The sequence below is a fragment of the Oxyura jamaicensis genome, chromosome 2, assembly GCF_011077185.1.
Source record: "Oxyura jamaicensis isolate SHBP4307 breed ruddy duck chromosome 2, BPBGC_Ojam_1.0, whole genome shotgun sequence".
Lineage (NCBI taxonomy): Eukaryota > Metazoa > Chordata > Aves > Anseriformes > Anatidae > Oxyura > Oxyura jamaicensis.
Window position 1 is genome coordinate 151,892,126 of NC_048894.1, and position 27,489 is coordinate 151,919,614.

Consider the following 27,489-nt stretch of genomic DNA (forward strand, 5'->3'; position numbering starts at 1 on the left):
CAGTTCAAGAAATGATTTTTATCATAACAGTTGTCCATGAGAATTTTAAGGAAAAAATCTCTTGTCCTGGCACTGGGCACCACTGAAAAGAGCTTGGCTCTGTTCTCTTCACATCCTCCCTTCAGGTATTTATACACATTGAAAAGTTCCCCCCCACCCTCTTCTCCAGGCTGTCTCTTCTCCAGGCTAAACGGTCCCAGCTCTCTCAGCTTTCCCTCTTAGGAGAGATGCTTCAGTCTCTTCATCATATGTTTGGGCCTACACTGGACCGTCTTCAGTATGTTTACTTCTCTCTGGTATTGCAGGGCCCAGAACTGGACACAACTCTCCAGTTGTGGCCTCACCAGCTCTGCACAGAGGGGAAGGATCATCTTCTTTGACCTCCTGGCAACACTTTTTCCCAGTGCAGCCCGGGAATCTGTTGGTTTTTGATGCTACAAGGGCACACTGCTGGCTCATGTTCAACTTTGTGCCTACCAGAACCCCAGATCCTTTCCTGCAGAGCTGCCTTCCAGCTGGGAGGCCTGGGGTTGTTCCTCCCCAGGTGCAGGACTTTACACTTCATAGAATCACTGAATAGTTTGTGTTGGAACGGACCTTGAAGATCATCTCCAAGAAGAACATCTTAGAGCAGATAAGGTTGCCCTGATCAGGTTGCCCTGATCTTGCCCTTGTTCCTGTCAGCCCATTGCTGATATTTAATGCCATAAAACAGGGTACAAAAACAAAATAAATGGAAGACTTTGATGAGAAGGCACATGCACATGCTACAGTGGCTATGAATAATGTGGCAAAGAGCTCATCTGCCAGATTTTTTTTTTCCTCCTCACAAAAGCCCCCCTTTTTTTCCTGCAAATCTTGCTTCTCTTAGAAATAAAACGTAGAAAAAGAGTGAATAAGTTATAAAATCCATGTAACAGATCTTTAAAAAGAAACAGCCTTAGGAGTAAATTTCCTTGCGGATGAAAGTGGCCTTCACTTTTAACTATGGAGCAAACAGGGTAAAAGAGAAAACCACAATTCAGAAGAAAGCCTACAGAGCTTCTGAAAACATTTTGTGATACATGTGTTGATTGATAGTTTGCTCTTGTCTATTTCTTTATACTTTAGTCCAAATTCAAATAATAATAAAAAAGAAATAATAATAATAATAAAAAGAAATAGCTACAACAATACTGGGGTAAGGAGTGCAATGATAATTTCAATGTGCCTAATAGAAATTGGCAAGTGATATATTGGAGCACTAAGGAAGCCAGCACCTACTTAGCAACATGCTAATCAGAACCATGGTGAGTCACATCAAGGACATATTCACTAGATGTGGTATGTGTGACAAACTATTTCCCAAAATAGATGTTGCTTCTATAGGTCTTCAGCTGTATGCATTTTAATGAGCTGAAGGCTTAAATAATTAATAATTCCTTAACAGTCTGCTATGGTTTGTGCTTTAAATCAGGACCCGGTAAAACAGAGGTAAGAAGTACATTAAAGCCATGTAAAGTCTACTGTGGTCAGTGGCAGCTTAATATGATTGTTGAGTAAATGGAATAACACTAGTCATATGAAATAAAAATGAGTAGACAGTAATTTGGGAAAAACGATGAACATCTCAGTGTGTTTGCAATACTAGGAACATGACTTAGTTGTGAAAATACTGCTTGGTATTCTGACCTAGTAAATAAGGAAAATGTGCCTGCAACAAGTTGTGCCAGAGCGAGGATGCAGCTCAGTTACGGCCTCTTCGCACAATCCTCAGACGTCCCTTTGTCTGTGTCAAGAGGTACAACAAGTAAGGAATTGAATTGCACAGCAGAGGGTAAAGGTACTAAAACGTCCTAGTGCTTCAATTATGTAGACATTAATTTTGGCATCTACCTTTTTTTCTTAATAAGTGACAGGCATGCTGACACGTCACAGAGCTCGTGCTTTAAGAGCTGTTACTCTGACGTTGGTTCCCAGCTGATAAACATTTACTGGACTAACTTCATGAGACTGCCACGTGCATGTAGACAGCAGAGTGGACATGTAAAAAATCCTGTTAATTTTACCGTTGGAGAGGAGGTGTAAGCACATTAACTGTGAAGTTTAAAAGTTCAGACTCATGATTTTTACACATTTGCGAAAAGTAAAGCTAGTACTTGCTGGGCAATTCCTCGACCAAGCTGTTTTTAAAGTTTAGTATAGATTTCAGTAGCAGGAAAGCAAACAATCCTTACGATTTAGTACTTCCTGCTTTTTTTTTTTTTTTTTTTTCTTGACAGTAAGAACTATGCTTTGCTGTTTTTTCCCAGGTAAACAGGTAACCGAAGCTGCTTTGTATACCATGTATTTCCCATCAGTTCTGTCCTCCTCGTTTTATTACATGCCAGTGAATTTCACTGGAAAAACAATATATTGTTATGTGCAGGTTTGAGTTTCAGTGACAGGATAAATTGTGGATAATTTTACACTTCCTACGTTATTATAGATCTGGTGAGAAACCAGTGTTTAGACATACAGTAAGCCTTTCTATATTGAAAACCAGAGGGAATTGGTATACTTTGGGAAGAAATACTGTTGTTTTTTTTTTTATAAAACATCAAATGTTTATTTAATCAGGTACCAGGGGAATACGACTTTTTCCAAGAAAGTCATATTTCCATTTCCATTGTGTTTTAAACCATTTGTATAATACAGCTACCTTCCTGTCTGAGGTTCTGTATGCTGTAGAGGGACTTTAAATATATTTTTGGCTTTCCAGGCAAAGGTAGGGATTATTTTGCTCCAGGTCATTCAATAAAGATTACACTCCTACATATTGTTCTGTGTCAAAGTTGTGTGTGTCTGCCTGTTTCACAACAGATGGCTGCATTTCAGTATTTTTTTTTATAGAAGATGTATATAGAAGGTTGAAATAAAACATTCATTGTAATCCAACTTATTGCAGTTGCTTGTATGTTTTAGTCGTATCTGTCAAGTTTGATGTCATGCAGGAGAATTTTAAAAATATATTTCTGTAAATTTGTTTCTGGTTCTTGTTACTGCTGGGTCAGATTTATTTGGAGGGGTAGTACAGAGAATGTAAATCAAGTATATTTTATACTGCAGAGCATCAAACATTTTTTATGAGATATTCTGGTCTGTGAAATATAACAAGATGCAACATACCTTAATAGATGGCCCTTCTGTTTTCAGGGTGAAAGAGCACATGTAATTCTCAGAAGGGAATCTTAACCCCTGCTCCTAACCATTGAGTGAGTGATTTCTCATGTTAGTCTTTTTTGGAGCTTTTTTCTCCATTTTGCAAGGGCATGACTAAGATGCATTACAAACCTATTTTGCATGAAATACAAATGTGAGATTATTTGGTTGTTGTCACAGATAATAATAATAAAAAATAAAAATAAAAATAAATAAATAAATAAATAAATAAAGATTGTTTCAGTGGTCTTTTAACTGTGGCTGATCATGTCAAAGTGATTCCAAAATTTACTATTAGGATTTTGGCATCAGTGATTTTGTATTTTTGTTTTGCCCTTGTGCTGTGTTACTGAGGAGAATGGCTGTTCTCATTTACTCTGGGCTTTTGTCACCAAAGACTTGTTGATAAAACACCTAATGTCTAACGAGGAGGCTATGTAAAGTCTCAAATCTGAAGATCAAAGTGAATAATGGTCTAAGGTACCGAGTGCATTCACTGAAAAAAAGGGAAAACAGGCTTGAGTCGCCTGAACTTTTCTCTTACCCGTGAAATGGGCTGCTATTGAATCACAAACTCACTTAAAGTCGTGTAATTCAGCAGTATGATTTTCTAGCTAATATTTACGAAGTGCTTTGTACGAGAGACACAAATACAAAACGCTGGATAAACAGAACGACCGCTGTTCGGGGGAGAAAAAAGTTAAATATCGTGGTTTCAGTTCTCATTTAATGAGCACATCTCGCCGTTCTGGGCCCCCTTAAGGGAGGACGCTGCCCTCACCAGCTGCCCCTCACACGTCCTGATGGCAGCAGGTCCCGAGGCGGGATTAGGGGCAGACATCCCCTCAGGGGGCTCTGCCACGGAGGTTTCAAGGGGAGAGGCCGCCCTCGAAGCCCCTCAAAACCCCTCACGACCCCCGAGAGCCTCCCAAGACCTCTCGCAGCCCCTCCAAACTCCTCGCAGCCCCTCCAAACCCCTCAGAGCCCCTCAATACCCCTCAAAAGCCCTCGCAGACCCTCACCATCCCTCAAAAACCCTCACAGCCCCTCAAAAACCCCTCACAGCCCCTCAAAAACCCCTCACAGCCCCCGAAAAACCCTCATACACCCCCAAAATCCCCTAAAACCCTTCACTAGCCCCAACCTCCCCTCACAGCCCCGCCCCGCCCCAGCCCAACCCCCGCAGCACCGAGGGGCGGGATAGAACAGAAGGGGCGGGGCTCTCAGAAAGCGCAACGACCAATCCTGACCCGCGGCACCCCTCTAACTGACAGCCCAAACTATCCAATAGCAACCGGCGTCCCCATAGGCGGGGCGGCACACGAGGGGGTCGAACCGGCACCGCCCGTTGGGAGGAGCGGGGGCGGAGCAAAGGGGAATGAGGGGCGTGTCTTGACGGATTGTGGGCGCGGTTAACGGGGCGTGGCCTCAGCTGGGGTATTTAAACCTGTCGCGGCGGGGCTCGCCCGTTCAGTCGGCGCAGCGCGGTGGCAGGTGTGGGTCTGGGTGCTGCGCTTGCAGCCTCTTTTTTTTTTTTTTAATTAATTAGTCCCCCCTGATTTTTCTTCGGGGGGGGGCCAGCACGCTTTGAACCGCTTCCCCCCCAGTGCGTCTCCATAAAGGGATTTGTCCGTGCCCGGAGCAGGACCGGGGAGGGGGGCTCGGCGCCCCTTCCCTCCCCGCTCTCGGCCGGGGGCTCGCGGCGCTGCCCTCTGGATGCGTCCCCGCAGCCCCTGGCGGGAGGCAGCCGGGGTTGGGAAGCGCTGCCTCCGAGGATTTACCGCCGCCCGGGACGCAGCCCCGCACAGCCTCTTCCTCCTTCCCCGCTGGGGCTCCGGCTCTCCGTGCCTCCGGCATGGACGAGAAGTACCTGCCCGAGCTGATGGCCGAGAAGGACTCCCTGGACCCGTCCTTCACCCACGCCCTGCGCCTGGTCAACCAAGGTGAGGGGCGGCGGGGGGGCGGCCCCTGCCGCGCTGCTCGAACTTTCCGCCGGGGTTCCCCACTTTATCTGTTTTGCCTCCCCCGCTGCCAGCTCCGGAGTGGGATTTGGGGACCCACCTTCAACCCTCCGAGTGGTCCCCGGGGTCTGTGGGGCTGGGGGGTAACGGTGGTGATCCCACAGGGTGCTCCGCCAGACCCGCTCCGTCTCCCCGAGCAGCTGGAAATCCTGTACCGATATCCCCAAATCTCTGCTTTCCTCCAGGGGTGGATTTCAGGCCACCAGAGACAGTCACTGGTTGATTTATCCCAAGCCGAGTTGCATAGGATGGCTTTGGGGTTCAGGAGCTTTTGCTTGTGTTGGAAGTTGGCTTCTCTGTTAAATGCCCCTAATGCTTTTCTGGTTTAGCCTGCTAGAGTGTTTTTGCATAATAAATAGCTTACAGTTTATAGATGTGTGATCCTTCTTCAAAAGGACACTACAATCTATATCTTTGTCCAGGATCTTGTGGCTTTAGGTATTGGTTGTACATTAATACTTCAGATATTTCATTGATTTTCTTGAAAACATTCTCTCTTTAAATCATACCTCTAGATAATCAAAAAGAAAACGTTTTCAGTTACATAGCTACAGATAATCAGATGTGATTTTGTCCTCTGCATCTGACATGTCACATAAGCTGTGAAGTGCTGGTTCTTTGTTTCAGTGAAGTCCCATGTGACTTACTCTAATGCCTCATGTAAATTTGGAAATGGGTAATTAGCAGGTGACTTTCAAGTGCAGCTCTGTAGATAGACACTTAATAGAGTGCTTGGGATGGTCAAGTGAAATGTTATGTTAGATCAGCACATTACCTAAGGAAAACCAAATGATTTTTGCTTCAATTGAAGTGATTGCAGGGCTGTACTCCTGTACTTCACATCACAGGAACAAGTCTCAATCAATGCTTCTTTTAATGCATTGACATACTTCTTGATGCGTAATGGAACTGCAAATGCCAGTCTCTGATGGGGAATCAACTGTTTGAAATATTCTGGAGTTACAGGTAGCTGTCACAGTTTCAGCTGTGGAATGCATATGCCATGTGATGTGTAGCTTGGGTGCCCTTGGGCTGTTGGTATTTTGCATATTTTTCCTGATTCTGGATTTGGAAGTGTGCCACTGATAGTGGGAGAAAGGGAAATGGATTAACAAACAGACGTTTGTTTGCTGTAAGTGCTAAAATTTAGCTTGATGGTTAAGAGTTTAAGGCTGCAAATTAGTGAAGTCACTTTCAGTTAGTAATAGTGGATTTTTTACATGTGCAGGTTGTGTAAATTGTGTAACTATTGTTGGGAAGTTACAGAAGTATGTGCATTATTTCAAACAATGTTTATGGAATTAAACATTCTACAACTGTTACCAGAATCCAGACTTTGAGACACTGATAGGTTTTTACAATTCCTATTAAAATTAAATTAGAGGACAAATTTCTGCCTGCTTTTTATTGTGTAATACCTGGTATTCGCATGCACACTTCCAGTTGCAAAAATTGGTGTGTTCCATGGAGAAAATGTAGATGACATAAATCCAAACTGTATTCTAGTCTTTGGATTATTTTGTTTACTTTGACAGTCTTCTATTAAATCTGAAGCATTTCACCTGTTATTTAAAATTACTAAACGGGACAGCATCAGTTAGCTGTAGTTTAAGATGCATATTTCTGTAATTTCTATGTGAAATCCTCCTAGGCAGTTGTACAGTCAAAGAATCAAAGGTAAATTGTCTGTAATAGAAGTAGGAGATGCATGACTAAGAAGATGTTTTACAGCCCCCATTGTCTTGACAAAACTTTATCAGTGTCTGGTTCATTTGTCTCAATTGTTATTTGCAGGTAAATGAATGCAATTAGTGGGAAAATATATGTAATTTCAGCTTGCATTTTGTATGTCAGGTTCACTGAGTTCTTCCTATGACAATTTAATAAGGCAAATGAAATGGCTTGTCTGTTTTCTAAAACCTAGCTTGTGTAGCTCTTCAGTTTACAGTGAGGCATGCTTCAGTGTCTTTACCCAGTTGTAGGAGATCTTATCAAAGGCTTTAAGTGCTTAAAATAACTGGCTTAATTATGTAATGGTATTTTTGATGTCTTAATAGTATTACGTTCATTTGCATCTGCTTTAACTGAAGTACTATAGATAAGCCAACTTTCTCCAGAAACTTCAGACTGATTTGTAAGAATTGTGTGGTTGAGCCAGCAAATCCTTCTGAGGTGCTGAAGCAGCTGAAGTGTGTGCTGCTTAGACAAAAGAGCAACATCACTAAAATATTTGCTCTACCCATGTTGAAATCTGGCTTCTAGGGAGAAGTGGTCCTGTGTATAGAGTTGAGAAAATTTGTTAATTATAGCTTTCACACAAGTGGACAGATTTGCATATTATAATTACAAATTATAATTTGGATACATACACATTGCATAATTGTAAGTGATACAGGAAAAATGGAGCATGACATGCTTTCTAGTTTCAAGGTAGTTGGCTGAAAAAGAAGAGTGGCTAGGATGCTTCAAGAGTGTTTTTTTTATGGGCAGTATTGTTAGTCTCCTCTGGAATTGAAGTAACTTCCCTTTCCCTAATAAGACCTTTCAGCATTTTCAAAGCTTTAAAATCAAAGATCAGTATTCTTCATTGCCCTGGTATAGTGGTGATCTTTCTTGCTCAAAACTTTCAAGCATTTGGAGACTTGCCTTTTTGGTATGCAATCCATTGCTGAAATGATTTTAAAGAATCAATTACATATTTAATGTTTAAATTTTAGAGCAGTAGTAATCTTATGAAGGAGGTTAGACTGTATCCTTTTCTGCTTTGATGAGGTTTAGATGTATACTCTATGAGGTATATACATATATATACCATATATATATCAGTATATATATACATATATATACCATATATATATCAGTGTATATATACATATATACTGATGAGGTTTAGATGTAGGTCTCTTTAAAAAGGACTTATTTTTATCTGCAAATGATTAAGCAAGTTATAGGTTGGAAGCAGACTTCTTTTGTGTGTGCAATAAGGTGTCCATGCTAATAGGATTAATCTACAGCTGGTACCAGATGATGGGAACTGTAATGTTAAGTCCAGTTACTGTCTTAAAAGTTCTGTAGATGAAGAATCTTGACAAGGATAAAGTTCTGTGAAAGAGCAAAAATTAAAAAATGTGTTTTTCCAATTCACAGCTGCTAGGTACTGTTTTACATAAGATTTTCTTGTATGTGGAAGTGATATGTCTGAGATCAAACCAATTCTTTGTCATTGCAAGGCACTGAGCAGCTTCTCAATGTTTTTTGATAGCTATTACATTGCGGATTGCATGTGAGTTGGTAAATGCTCAAGTGTAATGTTGATTGTAATAGCTTAGTTCACAAGTAATTCTATAAAATGCAGAAAGATCAGTAAATTATGTTATTTTCATCATCCTCTTACAGACCTGTATGTTGTATTAATTTGACAAGTATTTTATAAATGTTGAAAAAACATGAGTTTGCATGATAGAAGTTCACTGTAAAAACATGTCAATACCAGGCATGCTTTGTGATGGAAGACATGAGAGCTGATGTCTGGCACTTGCTTTGTATGATGGTAAATGTGTAAGTGGAAGAAACTAAGATTAGGGCAGCTGAAATGCTTACTTTAGGAGGTGGAGTCCCAGAGCATACACAAAGATGGTTTTTACTTCTATATAGACTGGCCTTGTGCAATTCTTCCTTATGATCTCATTTTAGTTATTTTGAGATTTAAGGTAGTGTTTCAGTCACCAAGGCTACCCTTAAACTACTGTCAAGAACAAGACAGAGGAATAACAAGCCCTCTGATCAGTAGATGGCTGTATGTGCTAGCTGTATGTTGGGTTGCTTTGCTGAGCCATGTGACCAGTTGTGATCAGTACGGGTTTGCTGGATTTTGTTTGAAACTTCACGAGTAGGAGTTTAGTAATCAAATAGATGTCTCCTAAAAACAGTACCTCCCTAAATGTCAATGAAGATGGGCTATGAAAAGTATTGTTGCATTGTGGAGAATATAAACCTGCCAGATTTTTTAGCAGACAAGATAACATTGTGAAAATGGTTAAAGTAGGAATCTAATAAAGGTTGTATAGGTATTTTGAATAAATCCCTCTAGGGATATGAATGTTGCCTGATGCTTACTAAGGATTTTCTTTAAGTTTTCACAAATAGAATTCTAATTTTCACAAATCTAAAAGGTGTGCTTGATTACCTGTAGTGAAGTAACATAGCTTCTGATATAAATCTTAGTGAATAATCCTCTTGCTTTGAGGTGTGGTGTGGGGCAGACATGCATGGTACCTCCAGTTCCCAGTCCCTCATGGAGTTACACATCCCCTAATTCTGTACAACCTCACATTTGCATTCACTTCTCACTGCATTCTCACACATGAGCAAGGAAATAACTCATTTGAAGTGTACTGCTCTTGGAGGCTGCCAAAATGCTTTTTGAAGGTTGTAAGCATTTTGTTAAGCAAACAAAAAGCTGGTGGGGTTTTAAATGTTTCAGGAAATCCTAAGAGTTAATTCTGTAATATGCCCTTCAGACTGAAAGATTTTTTCAAGCCCCTTGAAGTTGTCATTCCTGGAGGTTAACTAGAAAGCAAAAACTGCTGTTATCTTCTAGTAATCAGACTTCAAAACCTCTGCAAGCTTTCATGGACTACTGTTATTTTACAGGCATAATGCACTGAGACATTTGTGACTATAATATGAATGGATATAGCTTGATGGCAGCTCCATAAAACCAGACAAGGCTGACCTAGGTTGTTTGTTTTGTTAACGTAGCTTGAAAAGAAATAAGAATTTGAAGCAATCATTGAGGTGGTTGTCCCTCATGTCTTGGCCAGGCCATACCTTCTCTGCTCTGTAGCACCTCAGAAGTTGACATTTTTTGTAGCTGGCTCATTGCTTTACTCCAGTGAAATGACACAGGGAAAGTTATAGAGCTTGTTAACAATTAGATTCCAGTCTTAGTCTCTTAAAAGGCTGGGGAAGTGGTTTATCAGGCATTCAAGTCATGTTAACAGGGAAGCTGCAAAATGCAGCTTAAGATAATCATGCATACTTCACCCTGGGCTCATCTGCTCTGAAGCATGACTCTAGCCTGCAGCTGCTCACCGATGATCACACTGAGCCCAAAGCTGACTTCTAATTCACTTGCACACTTACTTTGGCAGTCAATGAGAGAGATCAAATTTAAAGGTTTCAAATTTAAGCTGACATGGTTTGTCACTTTCAATCCTTTTCGACACCAGCCATGCAAATTAAAACTCTAACCTTCTGAACACTTATTTACTGGAGAAATTGCAAAGTCACAGCACTGAATGGCTTCTCCTCTGGCCCATGGTTTGCTTGACTCTACTTGCGTGTACTTAAAATTTATGAATGTGATGTTTGTGCCTCCTGAATTCCCTCTGTCTGATGTGAACTTGAGGTGTAATTGAGAAATAAGGTAGTGCTTTGATTTAAGAGTTGATTATCAGGGTTCAGAGTTGAGCAGCCTTAAGTGTTCAATGTGGTACTGCATGCCTTTTTAATTAATGTTATGCAGTTCCAGTAAAAAGCATGTTTAAATAGATTAACTGGTACCTGACATAACTAATAGTTTCTGGTAAATTGACTGTTTGCTGAGCTCTACAGGAGTCATGCAGGCTTAATGTTTGTTATTAATAGTGATAGAGAATGATAAAGGGCAGGTACACTGGGTAAGTGGCATATCTTGATGAAGTAGGGACTGTTGATCTGCTTGACCGATGCAGGCTTGGGGAAGAGTGGCTGGAAAGCTGCCCAGCAGAAAAGGTCCTGGGGGTGCTAGCCAACAGACAGCTGGTTGAACATGAGCCAACAGTGTGCCCAGGTGGCCAAGAAAGCCTAAGGCATCCTGAATTGTTTGGGCATGTGCAGAGAAGAGAAATGAAGCTGGTGGAGAGACTAGAAAACAAGAGATGGGGATGTGGCACTAAAGGACGTGATTTAATGATGGGACTTGGCAGGTCAGGTTTATGGCTGGACTTAATGATCATGAAGATCTTTTTAAACCTAGATGATTCTATGATCTGCAAAGATAACTACCTGAAAAGTAGGAAGGAAAGTAGTCTCCAAGTGCATTGCTAGCTAGGAAATTCATATGGCCCTGTAACTATCTTAAGGTCATACGGACTAAAAATTCACTAACACTCTAGATACAAAATTCTGTACATCTTAATCTTCAAGAATATCATGGAAAACTCTGCAGAATGCTTTGGAAATGTGGTAAAAGGTTTGTAGGCTGCTTGTTAGCCTGATTCATTTGTGAAAATGATCGTTAACCTGTGGCTCGAGTGCATAACTACCTCCACAGAGGTAAATAAAGGTTCTTAAGAGGCCCTTTGATGTTATTGTGAAATATGTAGCAAAGAGTGCAAGTGGAGAATAAAGCACAGTACTAAAACTTAGGATGATTAGCTGTTAAATCAAGTATAGGAAATAAAAGATTTTTATCTTGACATACTTGATTCAAAGTGATGTGTACTTCTGGATATTTGGTCTTCACCAAATTGTTAGGCTCATAACAGATAATGGTCAGTGACTTACAATATACAGTACTGTAGAATTACAGAATATCCTGAGTTGAAAAGGACCTACAAGGATTGAGTCCAACTCATGCCTCCACACAGAACCACCCCAAAATCAGACCATGTGTCTGAGAGCATTGTCTGAATACTTCTTGAACTCTGGCAGGCTTCATGACATGACCACTTCACTGGGGAATGTGACAACCTCCTAGTGCAGAACCTTTCCCTAACCCCCAGCCTGACCCTCCCCTGTCCCAGCTCCATGCCGTTCCCTCAGGTCCTGTCGCTGTCCCCAGAGAGCAGAGCTCAGCGCCTGCCCCTCTGCTCCCCTCGTGAGGGAGCTGCAGGCCCCATGAGGCCTCTCCTCGGCCTGCTCTGGGCTGAACAAACCAAAGGACCTCAGCCTCTCATATGTCTTCCCCTGCAGTCCCTTTATCTTTGTAGCCCTCCTTTGTCAATCTCTAATAACTTTATCTAGCCTACATCTATGATGCAAAGGATATTTATGACAAAGATGAAGCTGAAGAGTTACAACAAGAGGTAGGAAGAATTACTTGAAACTGAGGAAGTGGTTGTGCCAGCAGAGGTTTAGCTTGGGTATCAGGGAGAATTTCTTCCCAGAAGGGGTGGCTAGATGCTGGAACAGGCTGTGTAGTGAAGTGGTTGAGTTGCCATCCCTAGAAGTATTTAAGGAATGTGTAGATGTGGTGCTTAGGGACATAGTTTAGTAGTGGACTTGGCAGTTAGGTGGATGGCTGGACCTGATGATCTTATGGGTCTTGTCCAAACTCAATTCTGAATTTTGTGCCTTAAGCTGAGCTGTCTCAACAGTTGAGCAGTGCCTGTTTTGTTCTCCTTGCACTTTATTTTAAAAATTCATTTGCTAGAACTCATCTTTCTTAGTTATCACTTACTGTTCTTATGACATGTGTTGTCTTTTTAATTGTTTTACCTTATTGTCATGATAAGATCCATAAGAAACTAAAAAGTTAAATTTCTCTCCTATTCTCCATTTCCAGTTGCTGTTTAGCTGTCTGCCTTCCGTTTCTTATTTGTGTTTATCAGACTTGGCTTCACCTAGCAGCTTAGCAGAAATGAAGTTGCAAGGCAGCAGCAAACAAATATCAGTTCAATGCTTGTAGTTGGTAATCTTTAATTTTGGCCTATCTAGGTGTTCTTTTGTAGGTCTTCAGGAAGGATTCCTTGACAAAATAATTGGAAACCTAAATCAGGAATAATTTCAGTAAACCTCTTGCTCTTGCACTTAACTATTTCCCTTTTAGATTAGAAGTTTGGCTGTGCTGATCCTAGTGTAATATAGTGACAATGAAAAATCTGAAGTTGCAAATCCTTTGAGGATTTACTATTTTTCTTCAACTTCATTAATCCACTTGGAGCGTACAAAAGGAGTAACCAGTAAGGGAAGGTGCCTTTTCATGGATAAAGCAGAATCTAGTGAAAATTGCTGTTCTTGCTCTGACACTGAAGATCCTGCTGCCTTCATTGGATGCTTGGAAGGTAAATGCATTTGTAGTCTCAACTGTCTGATCATCCAGGAACACTAACAGTATTCCTGAAAGCAAATTTCTTTGAAAGCAGAAAGGTTTTAGATGTTTTCAGCTGTATTTTTTGCTGTTCTGGGATAGTGGTGTTTTTGAAATGAACAGGAACCAAAGAACTGCTCTTAACACAGGAATTCTTCCTTTACAGTATATTCTTCCATTAACTGATAATGGACAAAGCTTTTCCTTACTGGTTCCTTTTGATCTGTATCCCTCTAGGAGGTGGCCAGCCAGAGTGTGCAGTAAAGCAATGATCTCTGGTCTGCAGTTTCTATTCTCTGAGCTCCTCAACCATCAGCTACTGAGGATCTGTGATTTTTATTTCTTAGCAGAATGAAGAAAAGCAATGATGTACCCTCATATGAAGACCTGAATGATACAGCTTGATGTAGTAAATTGATGTGAAAAGTTGCTACCTTCTGCCCTTCTACAAACTTAAATGTATTTCAATTTTGCAACAGTGAAAATCACTAAGGCTCATAATGTCTGCTTAGTTCTTTTTAATTTTTTTTTTGCTGTGCTTAAGTATAACCCACACAACCAAATTTGGCCTAAAACATTTTTCCTTCCTAGAACTGTCTTCATATGGTTTGAGCAAGTTTCTTGCCATATTTGCATAGCAACAAAAGTTCTGAAGCCCTGAGTGCTTTTTCAATGTACTAATTACCTGACTGCTTCATGCCTGCTTCCAGTCTGCCTTGGTTTTAGGAGCAACATCTGATTTCAGTAGAGAAAGGCATGTCACAGACTTTTCTAGAGCCTTACAGGGGTTTCCCAAGACTTTTGTGGTAGGTGGTGGAGTTTCCCAAAGCAAAGCAGTTTCTTATGAATCATTTGACTTTTTTGTGCTTAGATCCTGGTTGTTTGGAAGAGATAATTTGCATTACTTTCAGTTGAAGATCCATAGCAACTAGGTTGTGATGATACTTCCTGGCTCTAGTTAGACTTCCTTGAGCTATTCTAATGATATCCTGGACAAAGATTGTGGGGTGAAATGTCCTTGACACTGGGTCCTGAAAACTAGAAAGGACTACTGTGACCAAATTTATCTTGTCTAACAAATTGTTCTCAAAGATTCTTTTCACTTACTAAATATCCTTGGCCTTTTTATTAACAATGTGTTCATGGTCTGGAGAAATATTTTTTTGGCATACTGTATGAAAACATTCAACAGAGGATTTAACTGTCTTAAAGCTTACTGTATCTGTTCTTGAAGTTTTCACAGATACCTGTTAAGGTCATACAAAGCAAGCGTCAGCAATGACAAGAGTATACTAAAATGCTTGAGGGAAGGGTTGTATTTCTGGGACTTCTTTCAGCCTTATTTCTGTGAATTTGGGTATTTCAGGTAATTATGAAGTATTAATCTGAGCAGAATGAGCAGAAGTGTCCCACAATGGGATTTTCTGTAGGATTCCTACAGAGAATCTTAGTGATTTTTTGAAATTAAGACATCTTTCCTTCTGTCAAGAAACACTGTTCGCCATAGGTCACTAAGTATTAGAGCCATCATGTGGTTTTTACTTGTAGGTTTTTACTTGTAGGTTTTTCTGAAGGGTTTTTCAGACGTTTTTCTGAAATACAGCTTGCATCTTCAGCATGACAGCAGTGCTTTAACTCTCATACTGACAATGTGTCAGCAGGGGGAGCCGGCATTCAGCCTAACGAGTGTCTGCTGCTGTGTTGAAACAGAACTGTTGGGAAGTGATGTCGCTCCCTTTTAAAGAAAGCTGGTAGCTGCTTCTGTGGAGCTGTACCTGGCTGCTGTATGTATTCAATGTTCATTAGACACAGGGACTTTGTAGCCAAGTATTGTCTGCTTCTTGAAATGTAGGCCCCTCCTGCTGAAAATGATATACTGTAAAATGTGTGTAACATTAAATGATTCTGAGCACCAGTTTTAACAGGTGAATATGAAAAGTTGAAGGCTTAAGGTCTTTAACTGGCAACTGACCTGTTTGAAAACAGTATTTGTGTCTGTTTTGCAATCCCATAGGTTCTTACTGCTTGTTGCTTAATCACAAGCTTAGGCTTGTGTGGTGCTGTAACTGTAATAGAGCTGCCTTACTTTGTGCTCAGGGTATCCAAGTGCAATTAAGATGTAGATGGAAACAAATAGCTTTGGCCTGTGCTGTTCTCCTGGTGTATTACTTAACTAGTGAGACCCAGGACAGTTTGCAAGTGTTAAACTGAGTTTTAAAAGTAACACTTCACTAAGCCTTTAAACTATCAGCTCTTAGAATATAATAATTATCACTGATTAAACAGTGCAGGGCAACTATCATATTATTTATAAGTCACTTATTCATAGATGCACTTAAGGAATTTATGCATCTCCTGAAATAATAGGCCTTGTTTGGAACACTAAGTAATAGCTCACATAGTTTAATGCAAGGTTAATTAAAAATGCTGATATGTATTTCATTATCACATAAGTGGCAAGTAGCTGGTTGAGGTCAGCTCTGTGAAGAACTCTAGACAAATTATCACTTAAATTAATGCCTCTGATAGAAGCAAATGGAACAATGCGCTCTCAACAAGTAAATTTCTTTAATTTAAGCTCAGCATTGTTAATGTAATGTATTTTCCCTATGTAAGTAGCTAGTAGGTCCTCAAGGCATTGATTCATTTTTGTCTGTGTTCAAGGCAATGGCCAGAGCTTTCAGTGGGTGCTTGTCTAGGCTAGAAGGCTCCCTGTTATGCTGGCTTGCATGAAGATGCTGAGAAGTTAGCTGCTTTCTGTGCTAAGTCAGAACCTGCCCAGTACCTGAGCTGTTTTTTGTGCTGATGAAATGAATGGAAAAAATTGGAGTCAGATACTTGTATTTCCTGCTTGGATGCAATGGAAAGTAGAACTGCTTCATTCTGTACAGTCCTTCTAGACTCCCTTGCTTAATTAGATATTACTCTATTAGTGATATCTGGCTGGAGCTCAAACTTGTAGTTTGTAGTGAGTAAATTTTTTAGAAGCGGCATTTATTATTCATAAGTCCTTGCAAATGGTGCTAATCATGTAGATAAGGCTTGTCAGCATTTGTGTGAAGCACTTTGGGCACTTCATTTGGAAGTTTTTGGTGCTGTTATCAAAGATTCAAAACTTTTGCATAGTCACCTGCATTAAAATAGCTGAGAGGAGAACATACCAAATCCCTTTTCCATTCAGGTTTGGCACTTGGAAACATGGCTGTATGTAAGTTGTTAGAATGGATGTCAAGCTGTGTTGTAATAAAACAAATGCTGGAGAAAGGGTTATTTTCCCTTCATTTTATTGATGACTAATTAGCTATTTGAGTTGTATAAATTAGTCAATCAGCTGTTAGTAATAACCCTTTTCCCCTCTCACCTTACAGCATTTCATCCTCATGACAGCCATCCTGACATGGGAGAAATTTGCGTGTGACTAATTGAAATACTAACAGAATAGTGAATGCGATTTCAAGCTAGGGGATGAAATGAAGAAATAAGAGCAGATGGCCCCTTCAGAAAAATAGATTAAAGAGAATGGATGCTTCTGGCCAGCTACATAGTTAATCCCTTGCTTCCTGTCAAGAGGTACTGCCAATAGATGGCTATTATGCAAGGGGTAAAATGGTAGCTATATGAATTTAATGGAAAAGAAAAATGCTTTTCCTATCTCAGCTCTTTCAGGTAATTCAGTGTTCATATTTTTGAGAGCTGTAGTAAATTGGAATAATAACCTGTTAAATAATGTGTATTGCTTCAGAAGTGAACGCTATCAAAAGAGCAGTCCTGAGAACATAGTTTTGTTCATATACTGTGGAGATTGCCTAGCATTTTTGATATTTTTCTTGCTCTGAAACACTGACCATTAGGTTTTATACCCTCAGTCAGGAATTTAGAAACGTTTATGGTTTTCTGCTGATGGCTTGATGAGAAGTTCAAGTTTTCCCTGGTTAATTGTTCTTTCCAGTTTTAGTATTAATGGGCAGTCAGATCCTGTCCAGTTCACTTAAGCACTCTTATTTCTTGGGTTTATATTAAATAGTATGTTTTAGTTACTGTCTTTAACTAAATTGGTTATCTTTGCACTTGCTCAATGAATCAAGATAGGGAAGTGATGTGAAACATCAATTTGTATATCAATATCTACAAAACCATGAATGCATTTGTAGAATGAAGTGTGACTATGATTGTTTTTGTCTTTTTGTTCTCAAACATGTTCTGAATGTTTTGCTTCCTGTTTATGATACAACAATCTGCCATATTGAGTGCTTACTGCTTCCTTTCAGCTACCATTCACCCTCTGGCTTCCAAGACCCTGCATTTCTTGGGCAGCTGCGCTCTTCAGATGTAGCCCCTTTTTCCACTCTCACATCTAGATAATACTTTGATTCTGTGTTTTTAGAAATAGAAGCACCAAACTGCCCATTTGGAAAAATCTTAAATAACACAACCAAGAGTAATGGTGCCTTAGGTTCTTGGTGTTGGTGCTTTTCATAATGCTGGCAGGAAGAAAAGGAGCAGGAACTTGATTATATGGGTTTATGAAGGCAGGGCATGTGACTGGGAAAATGCAGAAGCTACAACTAACCACCATTACTCACTACTTCATATCTCAAGCCAGTGCGATCAGTTCAGCTTTGATTTTTCTCACCTTCAGTGTGGATATACTTCACCGATTGTGAATTGTTACACTGAAGTTCCGTGGCCTTGTGCATCAAATCAAATGTGGGAATTATTACCATAAAGAAAAAACATGAGACAGTCATCACTAGGAAAAAAGTTGTAGTGGTCAGTAAAAAAAAAAAATTTGCATTTAGCTGGATTGAAATGCAAATGGTAACATTCCTGAAACTCATCACGACTGCAAGATAATGTGTTTTCTGAAAGTGGTAAACTGAGGCATCAGACTTTACTTCTGTATAAGTGCTTGGTTTTAAATTGCTTTAAAATAAAGACTGCTGGATTTAATACCTTGACTGCTTAGTACTTGGACAGAACTCCATGCATATACTTTCTCTTGCAGCTATCACATAACTGCCTATTGGAGAGAAACTGGACCTCAGACTTCTAACGTAACTTCTGCTAATAAGCAAACTTCCGAACCTGAAATGATGGATTTTCCTGTAATTTGTTTTATATGGAACTGCTTAGTTTCACTTAAGCTAAACATGAAGACACTCACTTTAGGTAAAAATACATAGAGCTGTTTCTTGTGGCAAATACAGCTATATCATCTATGCTACTAAAAGCATGTTTTAATCCTTTGTTTACAAAATCTTTTAATTTTAGCTAAAGCTTACTGGCAGAAATCAGTAGCTACTTCAGATGCTTATGCAGGTATAAATCATGGTGTTGTACTCTTTCAGTCTTAAGTCTTGAAAATAATAAATATTCTACTAGGGGGATGCTAGAAGTACTAGTTTAAGAAAATAAAACTCGGACAGATGCCATAAAAAGGAAGATTGTTTTCTTTAGTGGAGGCACAGCATAGATAAGCAGGTGCTCCTACAGAGAATAGACTTTTCACAGGCTTAGATCTCACTTTTGCTGAAAAACCAACCAACAGATGTTGGTGTCCTCCCTTGTGAGAACTGCAGCTGAAGTGAGTCCATAAGCTGAACTTTCAAGTTTGTTACGGTTGTAGAGAAATCCTATGTCTTTGTCAAAAATTAAATGAAGTGGCTCAGCCCATTGTTCTTATTCTCAAAATACTTGGAACAATGGACTGTGGTAGTGATCTGCTTCTCTATTATGTTTCTTCATACACAAACATTTGGGAATGCCTGCTGTTAAGCATGTGGAAGGGATAGTAATGATTGTTCCCCTCTGCTTGTTAGTTTGTAACTTGGATGCAAAGTTTTTAATGTTCAATTTATGTTCAAGTTGATACAATTTAACACGTTGAATTTTAAGTACTTTTCCTTTGGACAGCAGATGTACAAACTACCTCTATGTTGTAACTGCCAAGCATGTTTCCATAAGTATTAGGACTGTACCCTGTACCTTCCAGGCAGAGATAAAAAAAAAATAAAGGTAACTTGGCTTTACTGCAGCCAGGGTCAATAATAAATGATAAAACAAAATCATAGTTTTGCTTATTTTGTCTTCTGGCAATAGTAGTAATGGCCTTTTGAAGGAGTAGAGGTGTTTAAGTTAATCAGAATCACAGAATTTCTAGGTTGGAAGAGACCTCAAGATCATCAAGTCCAACCTCTGACCTAACAGTCCCCACTAAACCATATCCCTAAGCTCAGCTCTACATCTAAACGTCTTTTAAAGACCTCCAGGGATGGTGACTCCACTTCCCTGGGCAGCCTGTTCCAATGTCTAACAACCCTTTCGGTAAAGAAGTTCTTCCTAACATCCAACCTAAAACTCCCCTGGTGCAACTTAAGCCCATTCCCCCTCGTCCTGTCACCAGGCACGTGGGAGAACAGACCAACCCCCACCTCGCTACAGCCTCCCTTCAGGTACCTGTAGAGAGCGATAAGGTCACCCCTGAGCCTCCTTTTCTCCAGGCTGTACAGTCCCAGCTCCCTCAGCCGCTCCTCGTAAGACTTGTTCTCCAGGCCCCTCACCAGCTTTGTAGCCCTTCTCTGGGCTCGCTCAAGCACCTCCATGTCCTTCTTGTAGCGAGGGGCCCAAAACTGAACATAGTACTCGAGGTGCAGCCTCACCAGAGCCGAGTACAGGGGGACAATCACCTCCCTAGCCCTGCTGGCCACAGTGTTTCTTATACAGGCCAGGATGCTGTTGGCCTTCTTGGCCACCTGAGCACATTGCTGTCTCATACTCAGCTGACTATCAACCATCACTCCCAGGTCCTTCTCTGCCTGGAATGATATGCTAGAATTAGTTGCCGAAGTTAGCCTCCATATGCTTGTTTTCATACATATTTCACAGAATCACAGAATAGTCTAGGTTGGAAGAGACCTCCAAGATCACTGTGTCCAACCTCTGACCTAACGCTAACAAATCTTCCACTAAACCATATCCCTAAGCTCTACATCTAAACGTCTTTTAAAGACCTCCAGGGATGGTGACTCAACAACTTCCCTGGGCAGCCTATTCCAGTGACTAAGACCAGAATATTTAGACCAGAATTTAAGACCAGAATAATTTAGACCAGAATACATTAGTGCTCTAGGACTTGTTTAACTTTTATGTTGTAACTTAATGTTGTAACTTCTGGTTAACCCTGAAGTCATTAGGCAGTTGGACTAGATCCTTGTATGTCCCAACTGAACTACTGTTTTGAACAGCAGGTTGACTCAACAGATATACATGAAGATGACACTGTCATAAGTTTTTTTTGAATAGCTGATCAGTGCCAAAGTAGTAGTATTCATTTTCCTAGTTGTAGTGGGTTTATGTGACAAGGTTTTGGTAGCAGGGGGCCATAGGGGTGGCTTCTGTGAGAAGGATCTAGAAGCTGCCCCATGTTTGGTAAGGGCCCCAATGCTGACCAGAACTGAGCCAATAAGTGATGTTGTTTGCGCCTCTGTGAGAGCAGATTTAAGACAGGGAAAAAAAATGCTGCGCCACACAGCAGCTGGGAGAGTGAGAGGAGTGAGGAACAGCCTTGCAGGCGCCAAGGTCAGTGAAGAAGGAGGGGGAAAGGTGCTCCAGGCGCCGGAGCAGAAGTCCCCTGCGGCCTGTGGTGAGGACCATGGTGAAGCAGGATGTCCCCCTGCAGCCCATGGAGTACCACGGTGGAGCAGGGTTCCACACTGCAGCCCGTGGAGGAGACCACGGTGGAGCAGGTGGCCCTGCACCGATGGAGACTGCGGCCTGTGGAAGACCCCTGCCGGAGCAGATTCCGGGCCGGACCTGCAGCCCGTGGAGAGGAGCCCACGCAGGAGCAGGTGACCTGGCAGGAGCTGCTGCCCGTGGGGGACCCAGGTTGGAGCAGTTTGCTCCCGAGGGATGGACCCTGTGGTACGGACCCATATCTGGAGCAGTTCTTGAAGAGCTGCTGCCTGTGGGAAGCCCGCGCTGGATCAGTTCAGCAAGGACTGCATCCCGTGGGTGGGACCCCACAGCACAGGGGACGAGAGTGACCAAGAAGGAGCGGCAGAGAAGAATTTCTATAGACTGACCATAACCCCCATTCCCCCGTTCCCCTGCGCCGCTCGGGGGGAGGAGGTGGAAGAGAGTGGATGGGGGGGGAAGGTGCTTTTGGTTTCTTTCCTTTGTTTCTCACTTCTCTAGCTCGTTCGTAATAGGCAATAAATCTTACTATCTCCCTATGCTGAGTCTGTTTTGCCCATCACAATAATTACTGCGCAATCTCCTCGTTCTTATCTCAACCCTTGAGCCCCTTTCATCGTATTTTCTCCCTGTTCCTCTTTGAGGAGGGGGAGTGAGAGCGGTTGTGGTGGAGCTCGGTCACCCACCCGAGCGAAACCATCACACTAGTTCATTTGAGCAGTGTAATATCACAGAATGTGGGTATTTTCCTTCAACTTCAATGATGTGGAAGTTCACACTGAATTTTATAAACAGCCTCACTATGCCTTCTGAAACTGAAGAGTGACTTTAAGAGGAATGATCATATAGCTTAAAACAAGAGTGCAGTCTCAACAAGAATAAGCCTTAATATGCTTCACCATGAAGATAACGAAGTATTGGAATGGGTTACGCAGAGGTGGTGAAAAGGCAGCTGCTGAAGGCAGCTTTTAAGGCATGGCTGCATGTATCCAGTACATTGGGTTCAATCTTCTAGTAAGATACAGATTATGCTTGCTGGTACTGATTATATTGAATCTAATAAGTATGAGTTCTCTGAAGTCCAAACACACGTATGACCAATACAACTGATTTTGCTGAATTCAGTGTAAGAACTTAGATGCATTACATGTGCTTGTGGCAGCTTCATCCGTTCTGCTCCCTAATACTTTGAAGCATGAACAATGGCAAGCTTTTGTGATTTCACACTGGCTTGCTAAGCTCTACCACAGTGCTCAATCCTCTCAACACAACAAGAGGACAAAATAAGATGAAGAAAAGCGCCTGGTTCGAAATGAGGACAGAGTTCACTAACCAATTAGAATTATAGGCAGAACAGGCAATACAAAGGAGTTCATTGCCAACTATTAACAGACTAGAGTAGTCACAACTGAAGTTAAGGCAAACTAAAAGTTTTTTTTAGAACTGTTAAAGAACTGCTCCCACATGGCTCCATGCCATGTGGCCATCCCCCAGGAGCAGACTGCTCCGGCACGGGTCCCCCACGGGTGGCAGCTCCCCCCAGACCCCCTGCTCCTGCGTGGGCTCCTCTCCACGGGCTGCAGCTCCGGCCCGGGGCCTGCTCCTGCGGGGGCTCTCCATGGGCCGCAGCCTCCTCCAGGCCACATCCACCTGCTCCAGCGGGGGCTCCTCCACGGGCTGCAGCGTGGAGATCTGCTCCATGTGGGACCCATGGGCTGCAGGGGGACAGCCTGCTCCACCAGGGGCCTCTCCACAGGCCGCAGGGGAACTGCTGCTGCCTGCCTGGAGCACCTCCTGCCCTCCTGCTGCACTGGCCTTGGGGCTGCAGGGATGGTTGTCTCATTTTTCTCACTCCTCTACCAGCTGCTGTTGCACAGCAGGTTTTTTCCCCCCTCCTTAAATCTACTCTCCCAGAGGCACAAACAGTATCACTTACTGGCTCAGCTCTGGGCAGCGACAGGTCCCTTTTGGAGCTGTCTGAAACTGGCCCTTAACATGGGGCAGCTGCTGGGTTCTTCTCGTAGAGACCAGCCATGCAGCCCCCCTGCTACCAAAACCTTGCCACATAATCCCAATACAACTTATAAAAAGTCATTTAGTTTAGAAGACATGCTCTTCTGGGGAATGTTTGGAAGAGATGGGTGACTTAGACATAGACTTTCAACCATGGAAAGCAGTGTGATGGGGCTAGAGACTGATGGGCACTGGATTTGTCTGAATCTGTCTAGACTATTTAAATTTATATAATGAAATGTAGTATGAGATTCCAGTGTACTTTCAGGTACCAAATATGGCTTTTTAGGCTATGGTACCATAGAATTATAGAACGGTTTGGCTTGGAAGGGTCTTATCCCTGCCCATAGCAAGGAGGTTGGAACTACATCTTTATACCTTCCACTAGACTGGGGACAGGTCACCCATAACCTCTCTGGGCAACCTGTTCTAGTGCCTCACCACCCTCTGAAGAATTTCTTCATATATTCTACTCTAAATATGCCCTCTCAGTTTAAAGCTGTTATGCCTTGTCCTGGAGAGTCCTTCTACAGTTGTCCTGTAGGTTTGTAAATGCTGGAAGGCTGCTGTAAGGTTTTGCTGGAGCCTTTTCTCCAGGCTGGAAAAACCCTAACTCTCTCAGCCTGTCCTTGTAGGATTGGAGCTTGAGCCCTCTTATTCTTGTGTCCCACTGAACTTGCTCTGATGGGTCTGTGTCCTTCTTGGGCAGATCTTCCTCAATGGGTGCTTCATCATTCTGTGAAGTGGGTGGTGTGGCTACAGCACGTGCTGCTAAAGAGTGAAGTAAAAATGTTGAATTCCTCACTCTTTTCCATGTGCCAGAGTGTTCCATAAGAAATAAATCGGGCGGGGGGGGGGGGGGGGGGGTTAAATACCAAATGTAGGATATTTTATATTGCTGAATTAAGGATTATCACTGTGAAGTTTCACAATAGCCTTCTGTCAGTTGGGATGGAGGGTGCTGGCCAAGCTCTAAAGTTGCTGAAAATGACTTAAAGTAGGGGAATATAATGTTATTACTTTGTCTTGTTGATGGCTGCATGAATCTTGCCTAATGCTACGTTAAGTTGTACATTTGAATAATTGTCAGTTACACAAAATCACAGAATCACAGTATGTAGGGGTAGAGGATAGCCTACTAAGATACATGCTTTGGTAGCATAGGTATTTTTCCAGTATTAAATGTGGTTTGTATAAATCTGTCAGCAGACTGTAGTGGTCTTTGTTAGTCCTCTAAAAAGCTTTAAATATGAGATCTGCTAGTGCGCGTCTGTCTGCTTTAGGCTTTAGTAACTGGATATGCTATGGACAGATGGTAATGGTTTTGACTTGCCAGTATTTTTGAAGTGCGATGCATGCATATTAAGAGCTGTGGGTTGTATCCCCTGTTCAAGTGAGACCAAAACTATGCTTTCCTTTCTTGTGAATGGTGCTGAAGGAATCAGTGAAAAAAAGCTTATTCAATTAAGGTTCTACGTACAAAGTGAGGAAGAAAAGATGTAGGCTCATGATGACTCACCAAGATGACAAGTTAAATCTTGCATGAATATGATCAGGTAACCCTTACGCACATTAATGTGAGAGTTGGAACACGTTTTGTAAGGTTTCTTGATACAGAATATTAACCCAATTTTGTCTGTGCTCTATGCCATAAGACCTGTTTGATACCCCTACGAAATAAAGTTAGATTTTCATTTGAAGTCTGCACTTGTAGCTTTATATCTAGTGCAAATAACTGGTTGCATGTGCTGCTGTTGGAGGGAACTATACCAGGTTGATGTTTAAAAGAAGTCTTCTAAACCTAAACATCACTTGATATTAATGCCTATATTTTATTCTTAGCATACTGGAAATAATTCAGAGGGTTTCCAGAGCTCTGTCTCTTCTGGGCAGTGAAGCAGGAAGGGACATGGAAGTTAAGTGGTCCCGGTAGGATACAACATCCGAGTTTGAAATGTGTGTATGGGACACAAGGTGTTGTTTATCCCACGTATATTTAAGTTACCTTTGGAATTTCTTATGAAATCGTGGAACAAAAGAGCTGATGTGTTTGTAGTTAGTGGATTCCTGAACTTGCTATGTACAATTGACAAGCGTTCCTGAAATAAAATCGTCAACAGTAGGTAAATCATTTGGGAACTTTTAGCACTTTATTATACACATGCATTCCAAGGCTCTATTCACAATGAGATAAATAATAATTTTCAGTGAAGTGGGATGGGAATATAGGGCTGAAGCCTATGTTTACATCTTGTTTTCCTGAGCGAGGTTGAATGAACATCTGTTAATCTTAGGTGTTACTTCTCTTATGACGGTTTCTACATTAGTATTTTCAACTACTGCTAGTATTAATAAGTCTTAACAGACTCCAGTGTAGGCATTTTTGATGTAAAGGTGTTCAATTAGCTCTGAATTGCTTAAATAAAAAGGCCTATTCAAAATATTTGTCATATTGGTGACTGAAACGTACTTTCAGATCGGTGCAGACAGCAGTATTCAGACTGTAAAACAGAATTTCTAATGCCTGTAAATGCAGTTTATATCAAGATTGGTTTAAGTCTCTCAACGTGGGACTTAATTCATAATTTATGTTGCAGACATTCTAGCATAAACCACTCATTTTATTGTAAATTCAAATCAGATTTGTTGTTCTTTGCTTCTGCGAAGGCAGTGGCACATAAAAGACAGTTATTCTGATTTCAACTATTGTAATGTGCATTTGTTAAAATAAATTTGTTTCTTAAGCATAACTCATGCTAACTATTTGTCTTTATCAATTCCAAATTAGAACCAACTGTTGATGGTAAATTTGTATTTAAAAATGACATTTGTTTTTGAAATATCAAGATGATGGCTGAGGAGATTGGGTGGAATTTTCTGAAATGAATGTGGAAGAATGTATGTGGCTACAGTAGTGGAGCAGCTGCATTAAACATTGAATGTTTCATTCCATTTTTCATTCAAGTCTTTTATACCCACTCAGGATGGATCTAGATATAACCATGCCACTAATACTTGCCCGTTATTTTTAAGTCTGAGGGTATTTTTATTTGATTACTCTACTTCTCTAATTTGCATTTCCCATGAAAATACGAGACCGTGTTTGCTTTGGAAAAAATGCAGGTAGAAAAGGGATATCTGTTCAAGCATTTATTTACATCATGAAGTTTTTGCTTGTTGTTTATTACTTAAGTGTTTTATTGTAAAATTGTGTATTTTATTTATCTTATCTGTCTAGAATAAGAAGTGTGTAATCTGAAGCATGGTTAAGATCCTTTTCAGTGTCAATGAGATTAAGCCCTCAAACACAAAATTATAACTATTGTTGGGTTCGTTGTCCTACCATACTGCACTGTGGACTCAGCAGAATAAATCCTGGAAGGACCTGGGAGCATTAAATCAACATCTGGCTTTACAGACTTCCTATGGCTTTGTTTCAGTGCAGGAGTTTTAACTGCCAGCATTTTCAGAATTGGTGAGCTTAAAATGTAAATCTCCTGAGATACAAGTGTGGATTTTATTGCTGGAAAACTTAGTATGGAATGCTAGAGAAATTTACATATGGCATAAACGTTGTCTTTTAATCCCAAAGATTGTTCAGAAGTGGTTACTGATGCTCTGTACTGGATGAATTGAAGAAAGCTTGAAACTGAACAAATTATATTGTCCTTGTTCTTTAAAGAAAAACTATTCTGAAATTGTTTTAAAAAAATGACTTAGAATTCATCTTTCTCCTTTTGAAGCCAGTCTTTTCTCAAGGCTTAGGTGTATTCCTTAAAAGAGATAAAAAATACATCATAAAACCAGTCTGGTAAGCCAAAGTATTTTGGTAGTACCATTGGTTTTACTGTTCTCTTAATGTGAGAGCCTAATGAATGTTCATATCATCAATTCAAATATCTGGCCAGTAGCAGAGATTTCTTTCAAGTATCCTATGACTTTCCCAGTACTTCCTTCAACCTCCTGGCAATACTTTGCCTAATGCAGCCCAGGATCTTGTAAGCTGCCTTAGCAGCAAGGACACACTGCTGCCTCATGTTCAGCTTGAAATCCACTGGGACCCCAATGTCCCTTTCTGCAGAGCTGCTTTCCAGCTGGGTAGCCACCAGCATGTACTGATACCTGGACTTCTGTCCCCAGGTGCAGGACTTTGCACTTCTCATTGAATTTAATGAGGTTCCTATCAGCCCGTATCTCCAGCCTTTCAGGATCTGTCTGGAAGCTGCATGACGCTGTAGTGTATCAGGTGCTCCACCCAGTTTTGTCATCAGCAAACTTGTTAAGGGTGTGCTCTGCCCTATCGTTAAACTAGATCTCTGAGAGTCCCTTCTAACACGAACTGTTCTGTTTCTAGGTTTAACAAAACTGTGTCCAGTAATGACCCCTGTGGCATGCTGCTCGTTACTGGCCTCCAACTGGACTTTCTGCCACAGGGTCCTAGCCATTCAGCCACTTTTCAATGCACCTCACTTTTTGCCCATTCAGCCCATTCACCAGCAGTTATGAGGC

The 27,489-nt window shown here is 41.2% G+C and overlaps 1 protein-coding gene across 4 annotated transcripts in view; it reads left to right on the forward strand.

Moving 5' to 3' along the window:
* The first annotated feature begins 4,669 nt into the window (after positions 1 to 4,669).
* Positions 4,670 to 27,489, forward strand: part of KHDRBS3 (KH RNA binding domain containing, signal transduction associated 3) — a 93,937-nt gene continuing 71,117 nt past the window's right edge. For 2 of the 4 annotated variants that reach the window (XM_035317988.1, XM_035317989.1), the window contains exon 1: positions 4,671 to 5,123. In XM_035317988.1, the coding sequence (XP_035173879.1) occupies positions 5,036 to 5,123 (88 nt within the window). In that variant the 5' untranslated portion in view covers positions 4,671 to 5,035. Of the gene's footprint in view, positions 5,124 to 27,489 lie in introns of all 4 variants that reach the window. The other 2 variants (XR_004748273.1, XM_035317990.1) reach the window with 2 other exon arrangements.